Source organism: Podarcis tiliguerta, assembly GCF_965153285.1.
Source record: "Podarcis tiliguerta genome assembly, chromosome: 12".
Lineage (NCBI taxonomy): Eukaryota > Metazoa > Chordata > Lepidosauria > Squamata > Lacertidae > Podarcis > Podarcis tiliguerta.
The window spans coordinates 2,829,065-2,849,711 of NC_139545.1; the positions used below are offsets into that span (position 1 = coordinate 2,829,065).

The window sequence follows — 20,647 nt, forward strand, 5'->3', positions numbered from 1 at the left end:
CCTTGCCTACTTCCTGGTAGCATGTAAGATTTTTACTTGTAGTGACCAGATTTTGAAACCAAGCTCAACGACTGGAGGCAAGCAACTAGTAGAACACAGAGATTTGAACGTGCTATTGCTTCATGGTCCTCATTTAATTGTGCAACACATTTTTTCTGTCCTACTGTTATTTCTGGTCAACAGGTTTTGAACGCTTGACGTTGCACTATGCAATTGGTTCCTCTAGTCCAATACTCTCACTGGCAACATTTCTCCTAGGTTTTTGAAAGCTCTGTTGTTTGGGGCTGTTTTTCTTAGAGATGCCAGGAATTAAGCCCATGAATCATTATACTGCCTAGAAAAGTTCCATGTTCATGAAGCGCTGTGGTATAGATGGTCTTTGTTTCCCCTACGGATCAGTTGCATTTATTTGGTTTTCAAGCTTCTAAAAAAAAAAAGTTTATATATTTAATCAGAGCTGGCCCAGTCAGATGAGACTGCCCCCCCCCCACGTCCACCATTGGCAGTGAAGCACCACCAGCGCTGATTTTGGGTAAGATCACAGCCATTTTAGGCAAAATCCCACATTATTTTGTGAGAGATCTCACCCCAAATCGGCATGATCTTGCCCAAAATCGGCAACAATGGCAGCCACTTCTCCAGCAGCAGTGGATGGGGCAGCGTGCGCAGCAGCAGCAGATGGCGGCAGGAGCACGTTGGTGGGGGAGGGAGCAGCAGCAGGGCAAAGTGGCACTTTGTCCCCTCAAGTGACGAAACAGGGTGCGCCACTCCTGCATTTAATGTGCCAACGGGAGTGGCAGCCATTTTGTTTAAGCGTACTTTCAAAACCGCCTGATTTTTTAAATAGTAGAATTGGCAATATAGCAAGAAAATCCATAAGCAAATAGACACAGCCCTTTCCACTAACTTTGATTTTCTGCAGCCTTTTAGTATACAGTATTTACATTTGCAAAGAGATGGTAAAAGAACAACCAGTGTTTATTCTCTTTTGACAGATACACAAATAGAATTCAAACAGGCTTAGTCAGAACACCTGCATTTTGGTCAGTGCTGACGTTGGAGGAGACAAGAGTCCAGTTCATTGACATTTGCAACGCAAGTCATCAACACTTATACTGAGAGGTCCTGGTTACTTAATTGTAAAATATGTTCAAAATTGTCCATATGGTAACAGAATTTGGTACAAGTGAGCTAACAAAACTAGAACCAGGATACACAATCAAAAGAGTCATGTGGTATAGCTCTTCTTCGAGAATACCACTTCAGGTTGCAAATGTGTCCTTATTTAAAAATAAGAACTTTGCACATAGGAAAGTAGCATGTTGGGAAAATGATACGCTAGCTTCCTCATCACCCTGACAAGCTTTTGTTTTATGTGCATATTTTTTCTGTGTATGAGACAGCAGTATTCAAACATGCAATCTCCCATCTGCAATGAAATGCTACAACCCTGCAAAAGCTGTCACAGCTGCAAAACCTTCTGTCTCTCTTCACCCTCAAGCTCATCAGGGTGAAGTATTAATTAGCTAAGGAATTCTGGAATGATTTGCTCATTGTAGTAATTAATGACTTTGGTCTGCTGAAGCTAGTTAGTGGAACTGGCAATAGGATAGAAGGACATTCTGGATCCCTGCCACCAAAGGGATGGCAGGAGGATGCGTGTGTGCGTGCCACCTTTTTTATTGTGCTAGGCTGCCTAAGAGATCCTTATTGTGCACAGTTTTGATGAAATGCCTTTCACTTTAAGTCTATTACTCTTCTAGAATCTGGCTAGTAACCTGCAAAAGAAGATAAGCCTCATTTATTGTTGAAACTGTTTGTCTGTGTACCTTAACTGAAGGAGGAGCAGTGCAATTCTGTGCATGCCTAAGCCCCATTGAGTTCTGTAGACATTGTTATAATGTTATCCACTACAGTATCTTGTTTGTTGGCTAAGTAAGAAAGTGTATTTGGCATGTCACAGGGAGTTCTAGCATAGTGTTCATCCAGGTTTTGTGGTTTGTTTCTTCCACACACTAGTGGGGAGAAGCTGGGAGAAGCAAACTGGGCTTAATTTACTCATGCATTGCTAGCTATTGTCTGCAGCTTATTGTGACAGGCAAACACAGCCAGCTTACAAGGTGCAGGATTCAGCTTTTCTTAGTGCAGTTTTTGGATTTCTTAAGCACTTTTAAAAAATGCAGCATAGCTTATACGTCCCCCGTTATCAGTACTGATGGTAGGTAAATGCTTGGTCTTTTTATTTATAGCAACCGCATAGCAACTTGTGGGGGAGAGTTGGGAAATAGAGTAAACCCGAAGTACCGTAAATGTGCAAAGCTTTCAGTCTGCACTCTGATATGTGTTGGGGGCATTCTGAGCACTGTGCAGATAGCTTTAGTTGATATTACTAGAACAAGGTTTGTTCATACCTGTCTGAAGTACACTCTGGTTAGAGCGCTCTTATAGCTGGAAAATAACTTGATGAGCTAATAAAATACCACCTGACTTATTTAGTTTTTTTCTCATCAAAGTTGATGAATACACAAGCTTTGAAGCAGTTTCTTTGGCAGTAGTTTTAAAAGGGTGTGATATAGAGGCATAGCACAGAAGAGAGCACTGTGACGGTTAGTGACCGTAGGTACACACTGCTCAAGGAGCCATGTAGTTAAAGATCACTGATTAACCTTTTAAATGAAAAAAATCAATCTGCCTACTACTCACTCCAGTGAACTGCTGGTGGATTATTTTTCGTGTATTGACGACTCAAGATATCTTATATACAGCCTGCTGAGATATCGGCTTTTAAGCTTATGTATAATAACATGAGCTCTGAAGCAGTTCCCAGTTCTTTGCTAGAGACTCTAGAATTTAAGCTGGAACCTCATGGCCTGAAGGGAGGACCAATACTAGTGGGTACTGCAAAAAGCCCTTCCCACTTCAAAGCCAGGAGGAATCATGAGCTGCAATTTTTTGTCTATGTCCCATCACCACAAAACTCTGTATACTTGTATGCATTTTGTAACTAGTCCAAAATCAGGAGGTCAAAGAAAGTTATCACTTTCCTGTTTCCTATACAGTATCTTCATTACATGAAACAGCCGGTCTCCCAAGCAGTGAATCTCACACAGTACACTTTTTAGCCTACTTCCAAATAAATAACACCCGGATTTTATAACTATAAATCAGACCTCAACACTTCAAGAACTTTCTGTGGACAGAATCTTGAGATCAGAATCTTGAGGAAACTCAGCTACACCTCCTCTGGCCACAGAGTGTGACTGTGTAAGTCCTTTGAGCCATTACTTTAATCAGTGACCTCATTTTAAAGTGTGATGCTTTTGTAATAGACCTTCATTTCACAGCATGGAGAACTATCTGTAATGATGATAAAGATAAAAATAAAGGGACCCCTGACCATCAGGTCCAGTCACGGATGACTCTGGGGTTGCGGCGCTCATCTCGCTTTACTGGCCGACGGAGCCGACGTACAGCTTCCGGGTCATGTGGCCAGCATGACTAAGCCGCTTCTGGCGAACCAGAGCAGCACACGGAAACGCCGTATGGGGCACATTAAATACAATAGGCAGTTTCTTTACCTCTTTGTAGTGAAAACTGTCACAGAAAGGAAGGTTTCTGTTTATCAATCCAAAAACCCTGTCTTCTGTTCTTTGGGTTTGACAATTTATGTTACTTTAAATTTTCTGAATATTTAACCCATTAGAGCAGGTCAGTAGCCATCTCATCAGAATGCAAGGTCAAATTGATAGTCATAGTTGAAAAACCTACTTTAAGTGTGTTCAGTGGTTTTGGCATGCCCAGTTGAACTTTCACCACCTGGTGATGCCTTGTAGCTTTGAAAGTCCCCTCAGTTTCAAAATCAGTTTGCAGTGTGGTACGGGGTGTGTGTGAGTCTAGCCTTCTGAGAAAAACAAGTCAAAGTCCTCCTGGGCACTCAGAACTAGATATACCATTATTTTAGCTTCAGTATATCTCATATTTATTTTCATATATGGAATCCTTTCTACAGATATTTCTAGGTACCATTTCGAAATTCTTATTCAGTGGTGCATTTTTTCAACAAAAACCTGTAGAGTGATCCGTCTCTCTCTCTGTATGTATTTTCACATTTGCACTGCACTTTTTGAAATACTATAGTGTTGCTTGCCCAATTGTAATCAGTCATATAATAATTCATAATCTGTATCTTTTCTAGGAAGTTAGGGTCTTTAGGTAGATTAAGAATAAAATACAGCCTATCTCCTCAACATTTGGGCAGCGACTTCTCTGAATATTTGTTTGCTCATTGCAGGTTTATCTGGTAATGTTATTATTAGTTTTGTTTTGTGTTTTGTTTTGTTTTTTGCCTTCTGTGTTTTTCATTAAGGGATTAGTGGCAGAAATAATAACTGAAGTTGGCAAGTATGCGGAGAAAGAAAATGTCATTTGCTTCATCCAAGGGTTCCTCTTTGTTTTCATTATACAAGTATGTTCTTAGGCTTTGTGCTGCCCAGAGTGGCTGGGGCCACCCACTCATGTGCAGCATGCAAACAAACAAACAAACAAACAAACAAACAAACAGTCTCCTTGGGTGCTTTGAATAGTGTAAAGGTGATTAATAATCTTTTTTAAATGTGATAAGGAGAAAACAAAACCAGGTGGTATAGTAGTAGGCAAACTACTTGCCCATTATCTTCTAACTGCATTGGGAGAGTGGAAAATGCCTCATCACCTTTAATACTGCAAGGAAAGCATAGGGTGGGGGTAGTTTTTTAAAATATGTTCATTTATAATTTTCAGTTATAACAAATAAACATTTCAATAAAGAAATTAAAAAATTCTCACATATCAAACTTCGACTTCCCTCCCCCTCTTTCAGCGGTTCAATGAATTTACCTTCTTCCCCCCTTCTGCATATCCCAGTTAACTCTATTTATTTTTTTCCTCATCTATTTCATATATGTTTTAAAAACTGCAATAATCCTGCTAATGTCTTGATTTGTTTACAATTTGTAAATATTCAGTAAATGATTTCCATTCCTTGATAAAAAGTCTGTTATCTTGATTTCTTATTCTTCCAGTAAGTTTCGCCATTTCTGCATAGTGGATTAATTTCTCTAACCATTCTTCTTTCACCAGGACTTTTTCTTCTTCTTTACATTTTTGGGCAAATATCATTTTTGTGGCAGTGGTTGCATGCATAAATAAAATATTAGGGTCATTTTTTAAATGTTATCTATTTTTTTCAGAACTGCCATTAGTTATTCCTTCCAGTAGCACCTTAGAGACCAACTAAGTTTGTTCTTGGTATGAGCTTTCGTGTGCATGCACACTTCTTCACGAAAGCTCATACCAATAACAAACTTAGTTGGTCTCTAAGGTGCTACTGGAAAGAATTTTTTTTTATTTTGTTTCGACTACGGCAGACCAACACGTCCACCTACCTGTAACTGCCGTTAGTTACCGGTATGTGTCTCAAACAAACACTAATAAAACTGCAGACTATACCAAAACTATTCGCCAGAGCTCAGCAGAATGCATTCCAGGACTCAGAGGATGGGAGGAAATAAATGAAAATTGCCCTATTTCATCCTTAATTTAATAGCAAACATGGTTTACAACTAAATATGAATTATAGGTAAAAGTAAAGGTACCCCTGCCCATACGGGCCAGTCGTGGCCGACTCTAGGGTTGGGCGCCCATCTCACTTAAGAGGCCGGGGGCCAGCGCTGTCCGGAGACACTTCCGGGTCACGTGGCTAGCATGACGAAGCTGCTCTGGTGAGCCAGCACCAGCGCAGCACACGGAAACGCGGTTTACCTTCCCTATTTATTTACTTGCACTTAGGAGTGCTTTCGAACTGCTAGGTGGGCAGGAGCTGGGACCGAAAGACGGGAGCTCACCCCGCCGCGGGGATTCGAACCGCCGACCTTACGATCAGCAAGTCCTAGGCACTGAGGTTTTACCCACAGCGCCACCCGCGTCCCTTAAATATGAACTATATAGGCTGTGATTTGGAATTTCATTTGAACTGTCACCCTACAGTTATCAAGTGAGACTGTTTACTGACAACTCTGGAGGAAAACCAGGACTGCTCCCCCCCCCCCTCATTATGCTAGCCCTGGTTCTACATTGGCATAGTCTCTGGCACCTTGTAGATTGAAAGAAGTACCTTCTTGTGTGCTTGTAATAATGTGGACAATGCCCCACCCCTTCTCCAAATTGCTGGTGGCAATGCTATGTAATGTGTTCTTTTGCTGTGCTGTAGCTTGTTCTGCATTTGACCTGGAGCAAGCTGTATTAGTAAACCAATCATAACATTTCAGGTGCTTTTAAATGAATAAAAAGTTTAATTTTGTAATTGATCCGATTGTAGTTAGAGTAGCAGAAATGTATAAAAACCCTTCAGCAACGTTTACTCTTTGGTTAGGCTGTGAAGGAGAGGAAGGATGTCTGGAAACTTGAATTTCTAGTTTCTTTGCGTGTAAGTCCCATTGCAAAGAAGTCAAGGTTCATCCCCAAAGGAGAGAAATGATTTATTAGGTTTGGATAATAAGTTCAGCTTGTAAAAATGCATGCACAATTCAAAAAAACAGTTCTCTCTGTGAGCTATGGAATACTCTGCCTTTTAATCTCCATCAAAGCTGGAAGGGAGAAAATAATATTTCTGGCATAAAATCAAAGGGGTTTGATAGCTGCAGCGCCTATTGAAGGAGTGCTAATAAGGAAATGACCCTGAGACAGCATATAAGGAAGCAAAACAGCAAGGTTGCACAGCTTGAATAAAGCAGCATCTTTTAATATTTGAAGTGTGTTGTTTTTTGCAAGCAAGTCATGACCTTTTTGGACTAAAGACAATTTAAAACTACTGTTGTTTCAGGTGTAAGCATGCTTTGCTTAGGTGCAATTTTCCCACTGTGCAATGATGTTGTGATACAGAGAGGCAGAAGAAAACCTGATGGGTTAATAAAAAATATTTTCTTACGGACTCTTTATTTTTGCCTCCGATTATTATATCATAGCATACATAAGCCTTATCTGTCAAGGGCTAGCCCAAATATAAACAACAGTACTGCACTGGGGATGTGTATATTGTGTGTGGGGGGGGTGTGGATATAGAAATACTAAAATTAAAAGTTGAAATGTGTGTGAGAAAGTTGCATTTGCAAGTGAACCATGAGAGAAAGAATGAAATATATACAGGAGCTATTGCTATAACTGATAAGGACAAAGGGAGAGGGAGAAAGCTGCTATGCCTCAGGATTAAACGATCCATCATCATCATCATCATCATTTTTTTTGTATGCCGCCTTTCCATAGTTAAAACCATGCTGAAGACAACTTACAACATTACAGTCTTGTCCCACTATAAAACCAAGAGCCCAGGTGCTTGCAGACCACTTTTCAAACGGATTATCTTTCAAAGATGACTCATCATTCTCCTTGCCATGTGTGCAGATAATCAGCAAACCACAGTAAAACTTGAGGGGACATGTTCGTGCTTTTTGAGTGTGTGAAGTGATGGACTGTACCTCGAAGTCATAACTCTTTCCCCGGTGTAGTGGAAAATACAAGGACCATGTATCCATTCTGTTCAAATGATTTGTTCCGTTAGGAGGAAGGGGGGAGGAATCTTTTGTATGTTTTTATATTATAACATGATCTGAAGCAAGGGACGCGGGTGGCGCTGTGGGTTAAAGCCTCAGTGCCTAGGGCTTGCCAATCGAAAGGTCGGCGGTTCGATTCCCCGCGGCGGGGTGCGCTCCCGCTGTTCGGTCCCAGCGCCTGCCAACCTAGCAGTTCAAAAGCACCCCTGGGTGCAAGTAGATAAATAGGGACCGCTTACTAGCGGGAAGGTAAACGGCGTTTCCATGTGCGGCTCTGGCTCGCCAGATGCAGCTTGTCACGCTGGCCACGTGACCTGGAAGTGTCTTCGGACAGCGCTGGCCCCCGGCCTCTTTGAGTGAGATGGGCGCACAACCCTAGAGTCTGTCAAGACTGGCCCGTACGGGCAGGGGTACCTTTACCTTTACCTTTATGATCTGAAGCAGGCAGGTGTTGTCCAACGAGGCTTTTCTGGACAAATAACAGTTCATGCAAATGCTTAACTTGTACAATCAGTGCAATTTCAAGAGATTCTTCCTCCTCTCAGAAGAGACAATTTTCTGTGAGTTCTCACCTACAGTGTTTGAAGTCGCACTTGACGTTTCCCAGTTGCTACCATTAGCTACTGGATCCATACATGAAACCTAAACTTCTAGAGGAAGCCATGATGCATCCCACCCTGGCTGTGGAGACAAAATGAAAGTTGTACACACAAGAGAAAATTAGCCTACAAGCCCCTGTATGAATAACAATAGAAAATACCAGCCTCCTCAGCTGAGGAATTCTATTCCCAGTGAAGGCTTGCCAAAGTCAAATTCAAGTGAAAGAGCAGCTGTTATTGTCATAGACATGTTCCAGGCAATAACTGCAAGCCGAATGGTTCACTGCTTACAAATTGTGATTCACATGCAAGCAGTTTTTGGTGTCTGTTGGTTTGCTCCATGACAGTCTTATTTGAACTGTACTCACGGTCTTCTGGAAGAAACATAAAACTATGGCTCTACACGGCAAGGAATAAGCTGGCACTGACATAGGTTTTTAGGTATCTTGTGTGGAGGGGTTTTGTTTTCAGTATGTTATCTGCTTCTTAGGGATGGGAGAGGCTGGAGATTGAACTTTATAGATGTACAGGGATGAAGGTACTTTAGGGATTTTGCTGCTTATAGAAGAACACAAGCTGTGTTCTTTTTCATTTAGCTTTATGAAACTTGTAATTAAATGTGAATAGCAAATCACTGACCATAGAAGATGCACTTCCTCTTTCCCTTCCCCCTACTTTTGCCAAGCCAGTGTTTGCATTTGGCTTGGTAAACACTGTTTTTGCTTATAAATATAATATTAAGTCTGTCAGGTTAGCTGTTATTAATTATTAGCCAAAGAGTGACGGAAAAGAAAGCAGAGGCTCGGGACCAAGATGAGTAGAGTTCTGAATAGTTTGAGATAGTAAACCCAGAAGGAAGATTATGCCTCTACATGTTGCTCACAGAGCAAGCTCTGACGCAGATATGGGTGGTTTGATGTCCTGCTGTGTTTGCATTTTGAATTGAGAGCCTCCCATAACTTTGCACAAGAGTGTGCTTAGGTGATGTTTGAACAGGAAATTGTAATGTACAGAACACCTCAATTCTGAATAAAAAGGAAATGAATCACAGGTTCATCGTCATTCTTGTGTTACCAGCTCAATCATGTGTCAAGCCCCCATGCCCTGCAGTTCCCTTTGATAATAAACACACAGACTCAAATTTTAAGGTTTATGGGATAAAATAGGCCACAACTTTATTGGTTACAGATGTGAGCAGTTTGGCTTCAGCATTGGGTGAAGCCAGACAATATCTCAACTCCCGCCTGTCTGCAGGGAGGGTAAACCACCAGTAGGAGGAGCCCTATGACTTACATCAAATGAGGGGTCCCTGTTGGGGTTGTGGCATGGCCCTAGCCCACATCCAGGCATCGGACAGGATCCACACCCGCACACCCCAGATCCCTTTAACAGGGTGCCCTTATTGAGGAGCGCCAGGCGGAGGCTACAACCTCCCCACCATTAAACAAAGGCTTACCCAATGCCTAACCGCTACTCGAGCCCAAATGGCTTGCTGCCAACACCCTCACGCCTGCAGCCAATCTCTGATGCCATCTCCAGTATCAGTCACCTGGGTATTATTTCCAACGTCAGAGAGATGAATGCCATTGGAACAAGGTCTCCTGGTTGAAAGTGGTGGCGGGGTGTCGTATCACATGGCCATTCAAATGTTTTTGTAGATAGTGTGCTAGAATTTGAAATGAAACCATTTTGTACAAATGTGCCAGTAATCTGTCAGGGCATTCTGTGGGGTTGGCATTTCTTCAGTTTATGCTGTAGTAGTTCTTTTAATCCGACTGATCATTCTTGTGCCGTGAGCCAACGTCAAAAACATCTTTGTGACCTTGTATGTGAAAGTGATCACACAAAATGAAACATCAAAAACATTTTGTTACTTTTGCCCTAGTCAATTCAAGGTTACGTGTGAAAATTCATTTGAAAGAATCAACACTGTATTCTGACCTTAGTTAAAGATTGAAAAGAGTTCTGAATGTTGAAAATGTGGTAAGAGTTGATAAATAACTACTACACCAAGCCTTCACTTCAGAGAAGAAACACATTTTATTAGTTTTGCTATTAGCAACATTCCTTTAAAATGTGTAAAAAATGCTTTGCTGGATCAGACCAAAGTCCTGTTCTAGTCCAGCATCCTTTTTTAAAAAGCCCACACACAATCTTTTTACTGATTTTCAATTTTTAACGAATTATACCAAATTAATACAATTTAAACCATTTCCCCCATAAAACTGGCTCCCATGTCCGTTCTTTGATGTGTCCATAAATTCATCTTATTGCTGCTTCAGAATCCCATTCTCTCTTTAAAACTCCACATTCCCAATAATTCTCTTATTTTTACAATGGTTTTTAATTTTTATTATTTTTAAAACTTTATTCATCAACTATCCATTTTTCAATTCCTGCATGTATATTAGTTAAACATTTTTTCTTTATGTGTGCATGCATATTGCTTTCAATCCATGATTATATCAAATTTAATTATTAATCATCCAGTCCACTTTGTCAAACTCCTTCCATTCACAAGCCTCTTTCAATAACTGTCCATGTTTTGATTTTTGCCATAAACAGTCCTTCTCCAATTTGTCTCAGAAGATCTGCGGCCAGCCAGAGCCTCAGGAATCTCAGGGTCACACATCTGACTCCACTTCACAAAGGAGGAGATCATATTTCCTCAGATAGCTATTCCACTCTCTTCCTCTCCTCCTTACAATCCGAATCACTGTCGGAGATTCCCCCACTAGACCATTTACAGTTTTTCCTGAGAGCTCCTCCTGCTCTCAACAGACCTGATAATCCTCCATCAGCATTGAAAATTGTAATCTGCACCTTTAGGTATTTATAACATCGTCATTTACATTGCATCTTTAGATGTTATAGTCTTTCAAAGTCCCATGAAGTCAGTTAGAGGTGGGTTGTTGTTCTCCCCACAACTCCAACACCAACCCCCTTCTTCACCGTCTCAAAGCAATTACCAAAGTAGCTCAAATCTTCACACACCCAGTTTTAGCTCACAAACATCCAGCCTCATAAATCTCTTTTAATGAACCTTACTTAAAGTGTGTGTTTTTTAAGCCAGAGAAGGTAGATTTTAACCCTCATATATTGTAGTAGTAAAAAATAATAACACTACGTCTCTTTTTATCCATTCTCTGCTATGGCAGGAATTGTAAATCAGACCTTATTCCTTCCATTTGATAGTTGAATTAAAATGGCATCTTGTTAGTAACATCTTGAATGGACCACTCCTTCAGGTTTTAATCCAATATTTTGAATTGTAAAGGTGCCTGGCCACTATAGGAGATGGAGATGGAGACTGCCTCATCTCGACAAAGAGCTTGAGACCCAGCGTCCCCTTCCACCTGACACTTGGCAGAGGAGTTCTCCAGGACATCCGCGGGTACCCCAGCCTCCTGAATACCCTCGGGAGTTACAGAGAGCATTCCACCCCCAGGAAGCTCTCCTCCGCCTGCCTGCGTCTCTCCCGCTAGTGGGAGAGCTGCAGACCAGAGATCCTGCAGACCGAAACAGGAAGCCACTAGTCTAGCATCCTGTTCCCACAGTGGCCACAATGGCAAGCCCATAAGGGTGCTATGAGGGCAACAGCTTTTCTCCCAGCATGATGCCTCTGCTCCTTGAGGCAGCATATAGCCATCATGAATAATAGCCATTGACATCCTTAAACTTTGTGAATTTTATCTAGCCCCTTTTAAAGTTAAGTTGGCCACCACCAAAACTTGTTTAACTCTCCCCATCAGCCACTCAGACAATCCCCTCTGATGCATTGTTAGAGCATGGTCTCTTTCTCTGCAGTTGGTTACAGGTGCATCAAGAGCTTGAAATAGGACCCTTGTGTCAGGCAATGACCCACCACTCTGTGGGTCTCTAGACCTGTTGGTTGATACAGAAGTGATCCTAGCCAGCCAGGTCTGCCAGAAGGCTCTTAGATGCTGGGTGACTGGCTGCTGAGGCAAGCAAAGCGGGTCTCTGTCTGCCATGGCTGACTTCTTGCCAGCAATATTGCAGATAATGTGCCCCTTCCCAAGTAAAGAAAAAATAGACTTTGCACCACTGGGCACCTGGCAGTGATTATACACAGGTCTCTTTCCACCATTGTGGTTGACATGAAGTGGAGCACTGTTTTAATTTTAGATTTATAAAAATAGCCTTCTACCTGATTGGAGAATTGAGTCCCCCACCTCTGGCAAATTAAGTGCTTTGATGAGTTAAGCAGGTCATATACACAATTACAATTTGCATTTCATATAGATGAACTTAAGTGTTATTCTTCTTAAATAAGTTTAAAATAGCTGTCTGTGTGTGTCGTTCTGCCTTGTCGTATAGGTAATAATAGAATGTGAGACACACACTAATCCCCCCCATTACCCATAATAACCTTAATTGTTAACGTGTAGAGCTATTAGTCATTCCACACTGAAAATGTGTAATTAGATCTCTTGGAATAAATTTGGGTTCCCAGCCAAAACCATGTCAGTGCAATAAACCTTACACATTGGGCACCTTGAAGTTTATGTTGAAGATTGAAACACAAAGCAGTAAAGGCTTTTGGTGGGCTTTCTGGTTTTACTTTCCTTGTTGCTATATTGATACTGCTATTGATCCTATATATACGTTTCATCACTTCACTCCCATTTAATATGTAAATGATTATATTGTTTTGCTGCTGCTTTTTATTGCTTTAGGGAATGATTTGTAAGTCATTTGAATACTGTTCCATAGAAAACAAGCTTTAAAATATTTTAAGCAAAGGCAGCCAGATACAGTACAGTTGACAGAAATGTGTTATCCCACTTCATTACAACTGGGCGTTTTTCTTCAGGTTGGTGCTTCAGTTTGTAAATGCCCCCAAATCCATTCTGTTTATCTCAAGGGGTTGGCCACTGTGAAAACAAGAGTGTAGAACTTGGTGGGCCTTTGGTCTGATCCAGCAGTTTCAGGGCTCTTCTTGTGTCACGTAGGCAATAATTTACACATCTCCAGTAGGAGAAACAGATAAAGTTCCCCTAATACTAACAATTTTACTTTAAGGAAGCATGCTTTATACTATTAGAATGCGCAAAACCACAAAGCGTGGTATTGTATTGTCACGTTGTTGGATACTCAATGATTTCTAAGGCAGCAGCCATAAACTCTGCATGTAATAATAATAATAATAATAATAATAATAATAATACGTTTATACCCCACTCTGGGTGGCTCTGCCATTCTGCTGGCAGTAAGTCCTGACTTCTTTCTTCTTCTCTCCTCTACAGTTTGCCAAGGAACCAGCAACAAGCTAACACAGCTTTCAAGTGTGGATGAGCACTACAATAGTCTGAAGAGAATGTATGAAGGCTGCGAGGTGGTGCTTGGCAATCTAGAAATCACCCATGTGAATCACACCTATAACCTTACTTTCTTGAGGGTCAGTGCAATGAGTCATATTTCTCTGGTTCAGATGAAGTTGAGGAGAAAAATGAATGCATGTTGTAACCTAAGGAAGCAGCAACATACACCTTAGTCAGCAACTAGGTTTGGTTTGGTTTTTTTGAGGAGGCACTTTGTCAAAGACCAAATTCCTCCTCCTAAAATATCATCCTGCTACTTCCTGTTGTCATATGAACTGCTTGTTCACACCACTCTCTTGCTTTTGGAATAAGCAGCTGGAGTCTCTGAGTAATAGAGCAAGGGCAGGTTGGGGGGCCTTTCTAGGAGTAAGCCCCAAACACACACATTTTTGCTGCGCGTGCCAAGGATTCCAGCTATTGGGAATTGTTGTACTTCAAACTAATACTTTACACAGAAGGCCTAGAAACTCCTGGGCTGATGTGTACATACATGTATGTTTTCTATTTGCTGTTGGCAAAGTAAGCTCCCCTGGAATAATTTGGCTTGTTCCAACTCGTGCATTTAGCACTAAACCATAATCTGCTTTACAATGCTATGTGAGTACAGAAGACATTTTATAGTCTTCATTTGTACTGTTGAATAACATCAAAATACTTTCATAGACAACCCACCAAACGCAAATGAAATAAAGCTACAAATTGTAAGATGTGTAAAAGCCCCCGATAAAAACTGCATTAAAAAGGAACATGTAAAGCTGACTCCTCCTTAATTATTATAATCTATTACTTTCTGGATCTACCCTCTGAAAGCTTGAAGCATGCAAATTTTTCGTATATGTATTTATATCATGTTTATTATGATTACTTGACTCACCACTGTGAGTGGCAAGAAAAATCGGATATAAATTTGGATACGATGGATGAAAGATTTATTTCACTTCTGGTACACAGTTTACAGAGTGGTCTTCCCAAGAAGAGCCTATATTAGCATAACTTAGCCACAAAGTTAGGGCTCTTCTTTTAGTGATATGCCAAGGTGTTGTAATGATTAGCTGTGACCAGATGTTTTTATTAGTTGTGGCCATATCTGGGTTTGTAGAATCATTAATCCCTGTTCTGCTTTATTGCTTAATGACTTCAGTTAGCATTTTGTTGGTTCTGTCATTCATTGTGTGTCAAGGCTTTGTGACCACCCCGTTCTCTGAAGGTTAAAAACTATACAGTACACAGTATGTTTGTTTTATGGGATCAAATAAGGCCACAACTTTATTGGTTACAGATGTCTAGGCTTTGGCCATAGGCACTGAGGTAAGCCACTGTGAATATCACTCCAACCTGTCTGCTGGCAGTGTCTCTAAGGGTGAAGCCAGGCGACAGGGAACACCCTATGATCTACATCAAATCTGGCCCCCAAGTGGTTTCCGTTGGTGGAGTGGAATGGCCCTGGCCCCCGTCTGGGTATTGGACAGGAGCTATTCCTCCCAGATCCTTTTAACAGGATACCCTTACCCGTGGAGGGGCAGGCGGAGGCTACAGCCTACCCTCCATTAAATAGCTAAGCTTACCATTAAAGATCTAAGCCTGTCTGCCAATCGAGCCGTTACTGGCTTGCTGCTAATCCTCCTGATCGAATGTGATGCTAGGTTGATGGATCACCCGACCCCCAGAGTGATCAACCCTGCATCTGAACACAAAATTGGCCTAGCAAGGTTGGGACTACCACATCAACACTGCCTTTCCAACCAGTGTGACCAAAGAATGGTTATGATAGGGAACGATGTCAAGAATCTTTCTAAGTCCTCAATTACATACCAAGTGACATCTATGGTCTTCCAAGGGCCCAAGTCATTCTCCCCCAGTTGGATGACAATTGCATCCGGGGGTGGGGGGTAGCAAGATCTTAGATGTAGGCATGAATTCCTGCCACTTCATTCCACACCTCATAAACCAGGAAATCTGGACACCAGGTGCCAATCCAAGGTTTCTGCCTTTTCTGGTGGAAACTACCTGTGGAAGTACCTGGGGCAAGTACCTATGGAATGATAAAAAGTGGAAAGAGGCATCCAAAATATATTATATAAATACATCTTTATGAATCAAGTGCTGTAAGAATCTAGAAGAGTGTTTAGAAGCACTATCTCAAGTATAGGGCCAGTATGCTGGCTAGTAGTCTCTTACTAAAAAATAAAATGCCCCTATGTTGCAGCCACAGAACACATCCGCCACAGGAAAAAAAGCATACTAGGGATATTGTGCCTCCATCAATTAACTGAAGAGGTTTTGAAATATTTTTGTTTCTGCTAGAAGACACCACATTTCTTAATTTGTCTTCAGAAGTTACCATGTATCATTTGAAATAAGTACAGGCAGTGACCATTTTTTGTGTGTCCGATTGACATGCAATCACACACATGCTTGTCACTGCTGACCTGGAAGTGGCCAAAAAAGGGGGCGGGCTTATGCGCACTCCATCTGTGTGTGCAGGGGTCAGGAATGGAACCTCCATGCAAAATGATCCCCACCTGTACAGAATTTAATTTCTTTCTCGTTTGCTTGTTTTCTTAAATATTATTAGCTAACATAAAATGAGTAATGGGAAAAAACCCTCAAGATGAATAGCTTTTAAGAGATAGCCTAAAATGACTAATAATATCTGCCTTCCTGTTGTCTATCCTCCAGAGTATACAAGAGGTGGCTGGTTATGTGCTTATCGCAATAAACACAGTGAAAAGTATTCCTTTGGAGAATCTCCAGATAATCCGAGGGAACACCCTTTATGAAAATGCTGCGTTGGCAGTGTTACTAAACTACAACGATGTCCGGGGGCTTGAAGAGCTGCCAATGAGACGCTTAGCAGGTGAGTTATTCAGGATGGAAGGGGGCAAACAAAAATTAACACCCCCCCAAAAAAAAATAATCCTTCAATCTTTAGCAGAACATGGGTTTGTAATCTGTCATTTAAATAATTTGGAATTGACTCAGCACTTGGTATATTAACTCAACTTTCTGTTAATTTGTTGGTGAGATATGAAATGAGGAGAATCCCTGTCACGATGCGCGAATCTTTGAAGGATTATGCATTTCCCAACAACAGCTTTGGTAGCTTTGATATAGTACATAAGAGTCCTCAGCATCTCACAGCAGTAGCTCAGCCAACCATTTAACAGCTCTGTAAGAGAAACCAGTATTAGTGTCCCCATATTACAAACAGTAATACTCTGTCTGAAAAACCAGTTTATTTTAAGACACTCTGTGACCTAGTTCTTAATCATATCCATCTTTTACTAACTGTGCTACAGTACCTGTGTGTTCTCATTGCTAATCAATGAAACCTTCCCAGGACCCCTAAGAGGAAACACATATTACTCCCATTTTACAGATGGGGAAAATGGGCTGGAAAGTCCAGTGCCTTAACCACACATGGATATGAAAATAATAATGGGGTCTGAACCTGCTTTCCACACCCAAAAGCAGTACTGTCAGTAGGCTCATGGAGACTCACCACTACCTGTCTACACACACACAAACACACACATACTTCCTTCTCCTCCTCTTCCCCTTTTAGATTGAAAAGGAAACCATATCATTTTTTATGTCTTTGCCGTAATTTCTTTTGGCAGAAATTCTAAATGGAGGAATAAAATTCAGCAATAATCCTTATCTTTGCAACATGGATAATGTTCTTTGGGATGACATTGTCGATAAAACAAGCAGCAAAGGTTTCGTACAGTTTGATCCTACTGAAAGAACAGAAATATTGCCAAGAACTGACAATAAAACATGTAAGTATAAACTGAAAAACCATATATGTATATATTCTTGACATTATACAAACCTATTGAAGTAGCGCCAGCCCACTGGATGTTGAATCCATAGCTGTCAACTTTTCCCTTTTCTTAGGCCAACAGTGTCATCCCAACTGTACAAGAGCACATTGCTGGGCTGCTGGACTAGAGAACTGCCAAACAAGTAAGCATAAACATTTATTTTTCTTTTAATTTTAAAATATACTTATGTTTTAATGAGGAATGCTCTGTATCATCTGAAATGATGCTTATTTTAAATCTTGGCTGCATTAGCTTCCATGCATCTGGTACATAGTATAGACCCACCTCCACTCCAATTACTGGGTCTGACTGATGCAGACGTAATGCTGGCTCCTTCTTAACCAGGTGCAACCCTCCACCTAATTTTTTGCAGCCCTTGATGCCGCCGTTGTTTGCAACCCCAGTTGTGTACAATGAATTGCCTTCCCATACTTTGTGGGATTAGTTTCTTTGGGGAGCTTTTCTTCTTGGCAGCTTTTAGTATGATTAGCCATGGTAGCCTTCTAGACTGGCTTTGTAAGATGGGCATTGGGGACACTGTTGCACAGTGGTTCTGCTCCTACTTACAGGGTTGTGTCCGGGGAATAGCACCAAGAGACAGTTTCAGCTGCATGGCCTTTGCATTATGGTGTGTACTGCAAGGGACTATCTTGTTCCCCTTCTGCTTAATGTCTACATGAAGCTGCTAGGTGTGGTCATTCAGAGTTTGGGGGCAAAGTGTCATCAAGATGCTGATGAAACAGAGCTCTACTTCTCCATAACATCAGGAGAGAGAGTGCATTATTTAGACCATTGTCTGGGTGGAGTGGATGAGGGCCAATAAACTGAGCTTGAACGCTGGAAAGAGTGAGGCACTGTAGATCAGCCACTTGCCTGTTCTGGATGCAGCTGAACTCCCTCTGAAATAGCAGGGTCAGAGTTTGAGGGTACTCCTGAATCTATCTTTGTTGCTCGGAACTCAAGTATCCTCTGGGGCTAGGAGTAACTTACAGCTGGTACCCTACAGCCATTCTTTGACAGGAATGATCTGGCTAGAGTGATTCATGCATTGGTAGCCTCAAGACTCAGTCATTTTAATGCACTCTATGTGGGGCTGAGGGACGCGGGTGGCGCGGTGGGTAAAACCTCAGCGCCTAGGACTTGCCGATCGTATGGTCGGCGGTTCAAATCCCCGTGGCGGGGTGAGCTCCCGTCGTTCGGTCCCAGCTCCTGCCCACCTAGCAGTTCGAAAGCACCCCTAAGTGCAAGTAGATAAATAGGGACCGCTTTATAGCGGGAAGGTAAACGGCGTTTCTGTGTGCTGCAGTGGTGCAGGCTCGCCAGAGCAGCTTTGTCACACTGGCCACATGACCTGGAAGTGTCTCCGGGCAGCACTGGCCCCCGGCCTCTTAAGCGAGATGGGCGCGCAACCCCGTACGGGCAGGGGTACCTTTACCTTTACCTTTATGTGGGGCTACCCTTGAGGCTGGTCCAATAGCCACACCTGGTGCAAAACCTTATAGCTAGACTGTTGGTGGGGACAAAGTATTGCCAGAGCATAATTTGGGTGCTCAAAGTCTTGCAGTGGTGGCCCATATGCTCCTGGGCCAGGTTCAGAGTTCTTGAATTAATTAACAAGGCCCTTAACAACTTGACTCCAAGTTACCTGAGAGACCATCTAATCACTTAGGTCCCTTCCCAATCACTGAGGTCTTTGGGGGATTCAGTGTTCATGGTCCCCGATGGCTCATATCCACCAGGAGCCATGTGTATTGGGGGCCCACTCTCACACAACTCCCTTCCAGTAGAAGTCAGACGGGCCCTCTTTTTGAATATTTTATTTATTGCAACAGGCAATAGAAGTCTGGTATTATGGCTTTTAGCTTTTCTGTATTGTGTTTCTTACACGCTACTTAGAGAGGAGTATGTGGTATATATAATTATTTGAATAAAATATCAGATAAATGAATAAACGTTGGCATTTTTGTCTTTCAGTAACAAAGGTTGACTGTGCAGCACAGTGTTCAGGCAGATGCAAGGGGAGGTTGCCAAGTGACTGCTGTCACACGCAGTGTGCGGCAGGATGTACAGGTCCCAGAGAGAGTGATTGCTTGGTAAGAAGGCTACACAAACCCACATAAATTTATCTCACTATTATGTAACCCTTTCTGCAAACAATTAAGCTGAAATGCCTAGTTTTTACAAAGTGTTTATTGCAATTCACCAATAGAAAAACAATGAAAAATGAAAAAACAATGAAAAAACAATGAAGAGAAACACAGCAACATTTGCTAGATTTACAAAAAATAAAATTGAACCTTATATGTTTGTGGCTTGTCTCCACATTATCCAGAAAATGAAAAAAGGTAGCCAAACATCTATCAAAGTTTATATTGCTGTTTTTCTGATACCTTTCAGATCAAATTATGCATGTACATGATGCCCCTTGTTTTAATAAACCATTTGAATTGATGTAGAATATGTATTGAGCTCAATTTTTTTAGACACCGTTATCCTAGCTACTATCAGACGATTCCATGATAAACTATATCGTTCCTTATTTGCATAATTGTTTCACTGACGCTGCATAATTAATTCTAGAAGCAAAAGAAGGTTGAAGTGTATGGTATTGATATGATTTTAATGCATATTTACTAGATATGTAGACTAAATAGTGAACCTCTTCAGCAAGTATCTGAAGAATGATAATACATGCCAACTAGATGAATCAAAATGCATGATTTTTACAGTGATATATTTTAATTTAACACATACCAAAACATAATATACTATCTTGCAAAATAACACCAATATTTAATAGAGATGGCAAATTATGCACTTAATTTTAGGGGGTTTTGCCTCCTTGCCTAATTCCATCAATATCTTAATATTGTAACTAAGTATTAGTTAGCTTTAGGGACGCGGGTGGCGCTGTGGGTAAAACCTCAGCACCTAGGACTTGCCGATCGCATGGTCGGCGGTTCGAATCCCCGCGGCGGGGTGAGCTCCCGTTATTCGGTCCCAGCTCCTGCCCACCTAGCAGTTCAAAAGCACAATTAAGTGCAAGTAGATAAATAGGGACCGCTTACCAGCGGGAAGGTAAACGGCGTTCCGTGTGCTGCGCTGGCTCGCTAGATGCAGCTTGTCACGCTGGCCACGGGACCCGGAAGTGTCTGCGGACAGCGCTGGCTCCCGGCCTCTTAAGTGAGATGGGCGCACAACCCTAGAGTCTGTCAAGACTGGCCCGTACGGGCAGGGGTACCTTTACCTTTACTATTAGTTAGCTTTAATTTGACCTTTTAAAAAATCTGTTC

The 20,647-nt window shown here is 41.6% G+C and overlaps 1 protein-coding gene across 3 annotated transcripts in view; it reads left to right on the forward strand.

The window, feature by feature from the left end:
- Nucleotides 1-20,647, forward strand: part of EGFR (epidermal growth factor receptor) — a 148,742-nt gene that overhangs the window by 81,732 nt on the left and 46,363 nt on the right. For 2 of the 3 annotated variants that reach the window (XM_083407008.1, XM_083407009.1), the window contains exons 2-6: nucleotides 13,453-13,604; nucleotides 16,207-16,384; nucleotides 17,148-17,309; nucleotides 17,428-17,496; nucleotides 19,329-19,447. In XM_083407008.1, the coding sequence (XP_083263134.1) occupies nucleotides 13,453-13,604; nucleotides 16,207-16,384; nucleotides 17,148-17,309; nucleotides 17,428-17,496; nucleotides 19,329-19,447 (680 nt within the window). Of the gene's footprint in view, nucleotides 1-1,419; nucleotides 1,511-13,452; nucleotides 13,605-16,206; nucleotides 16,385-17,147; nucleotides 17,310-17,427; nucleotides 17,497-19,328; nucleotides 19,448-20,647 lie in introns of those variants that run through there. The other variant, XM_083407010.1, reaches the window with a different exon arrangement.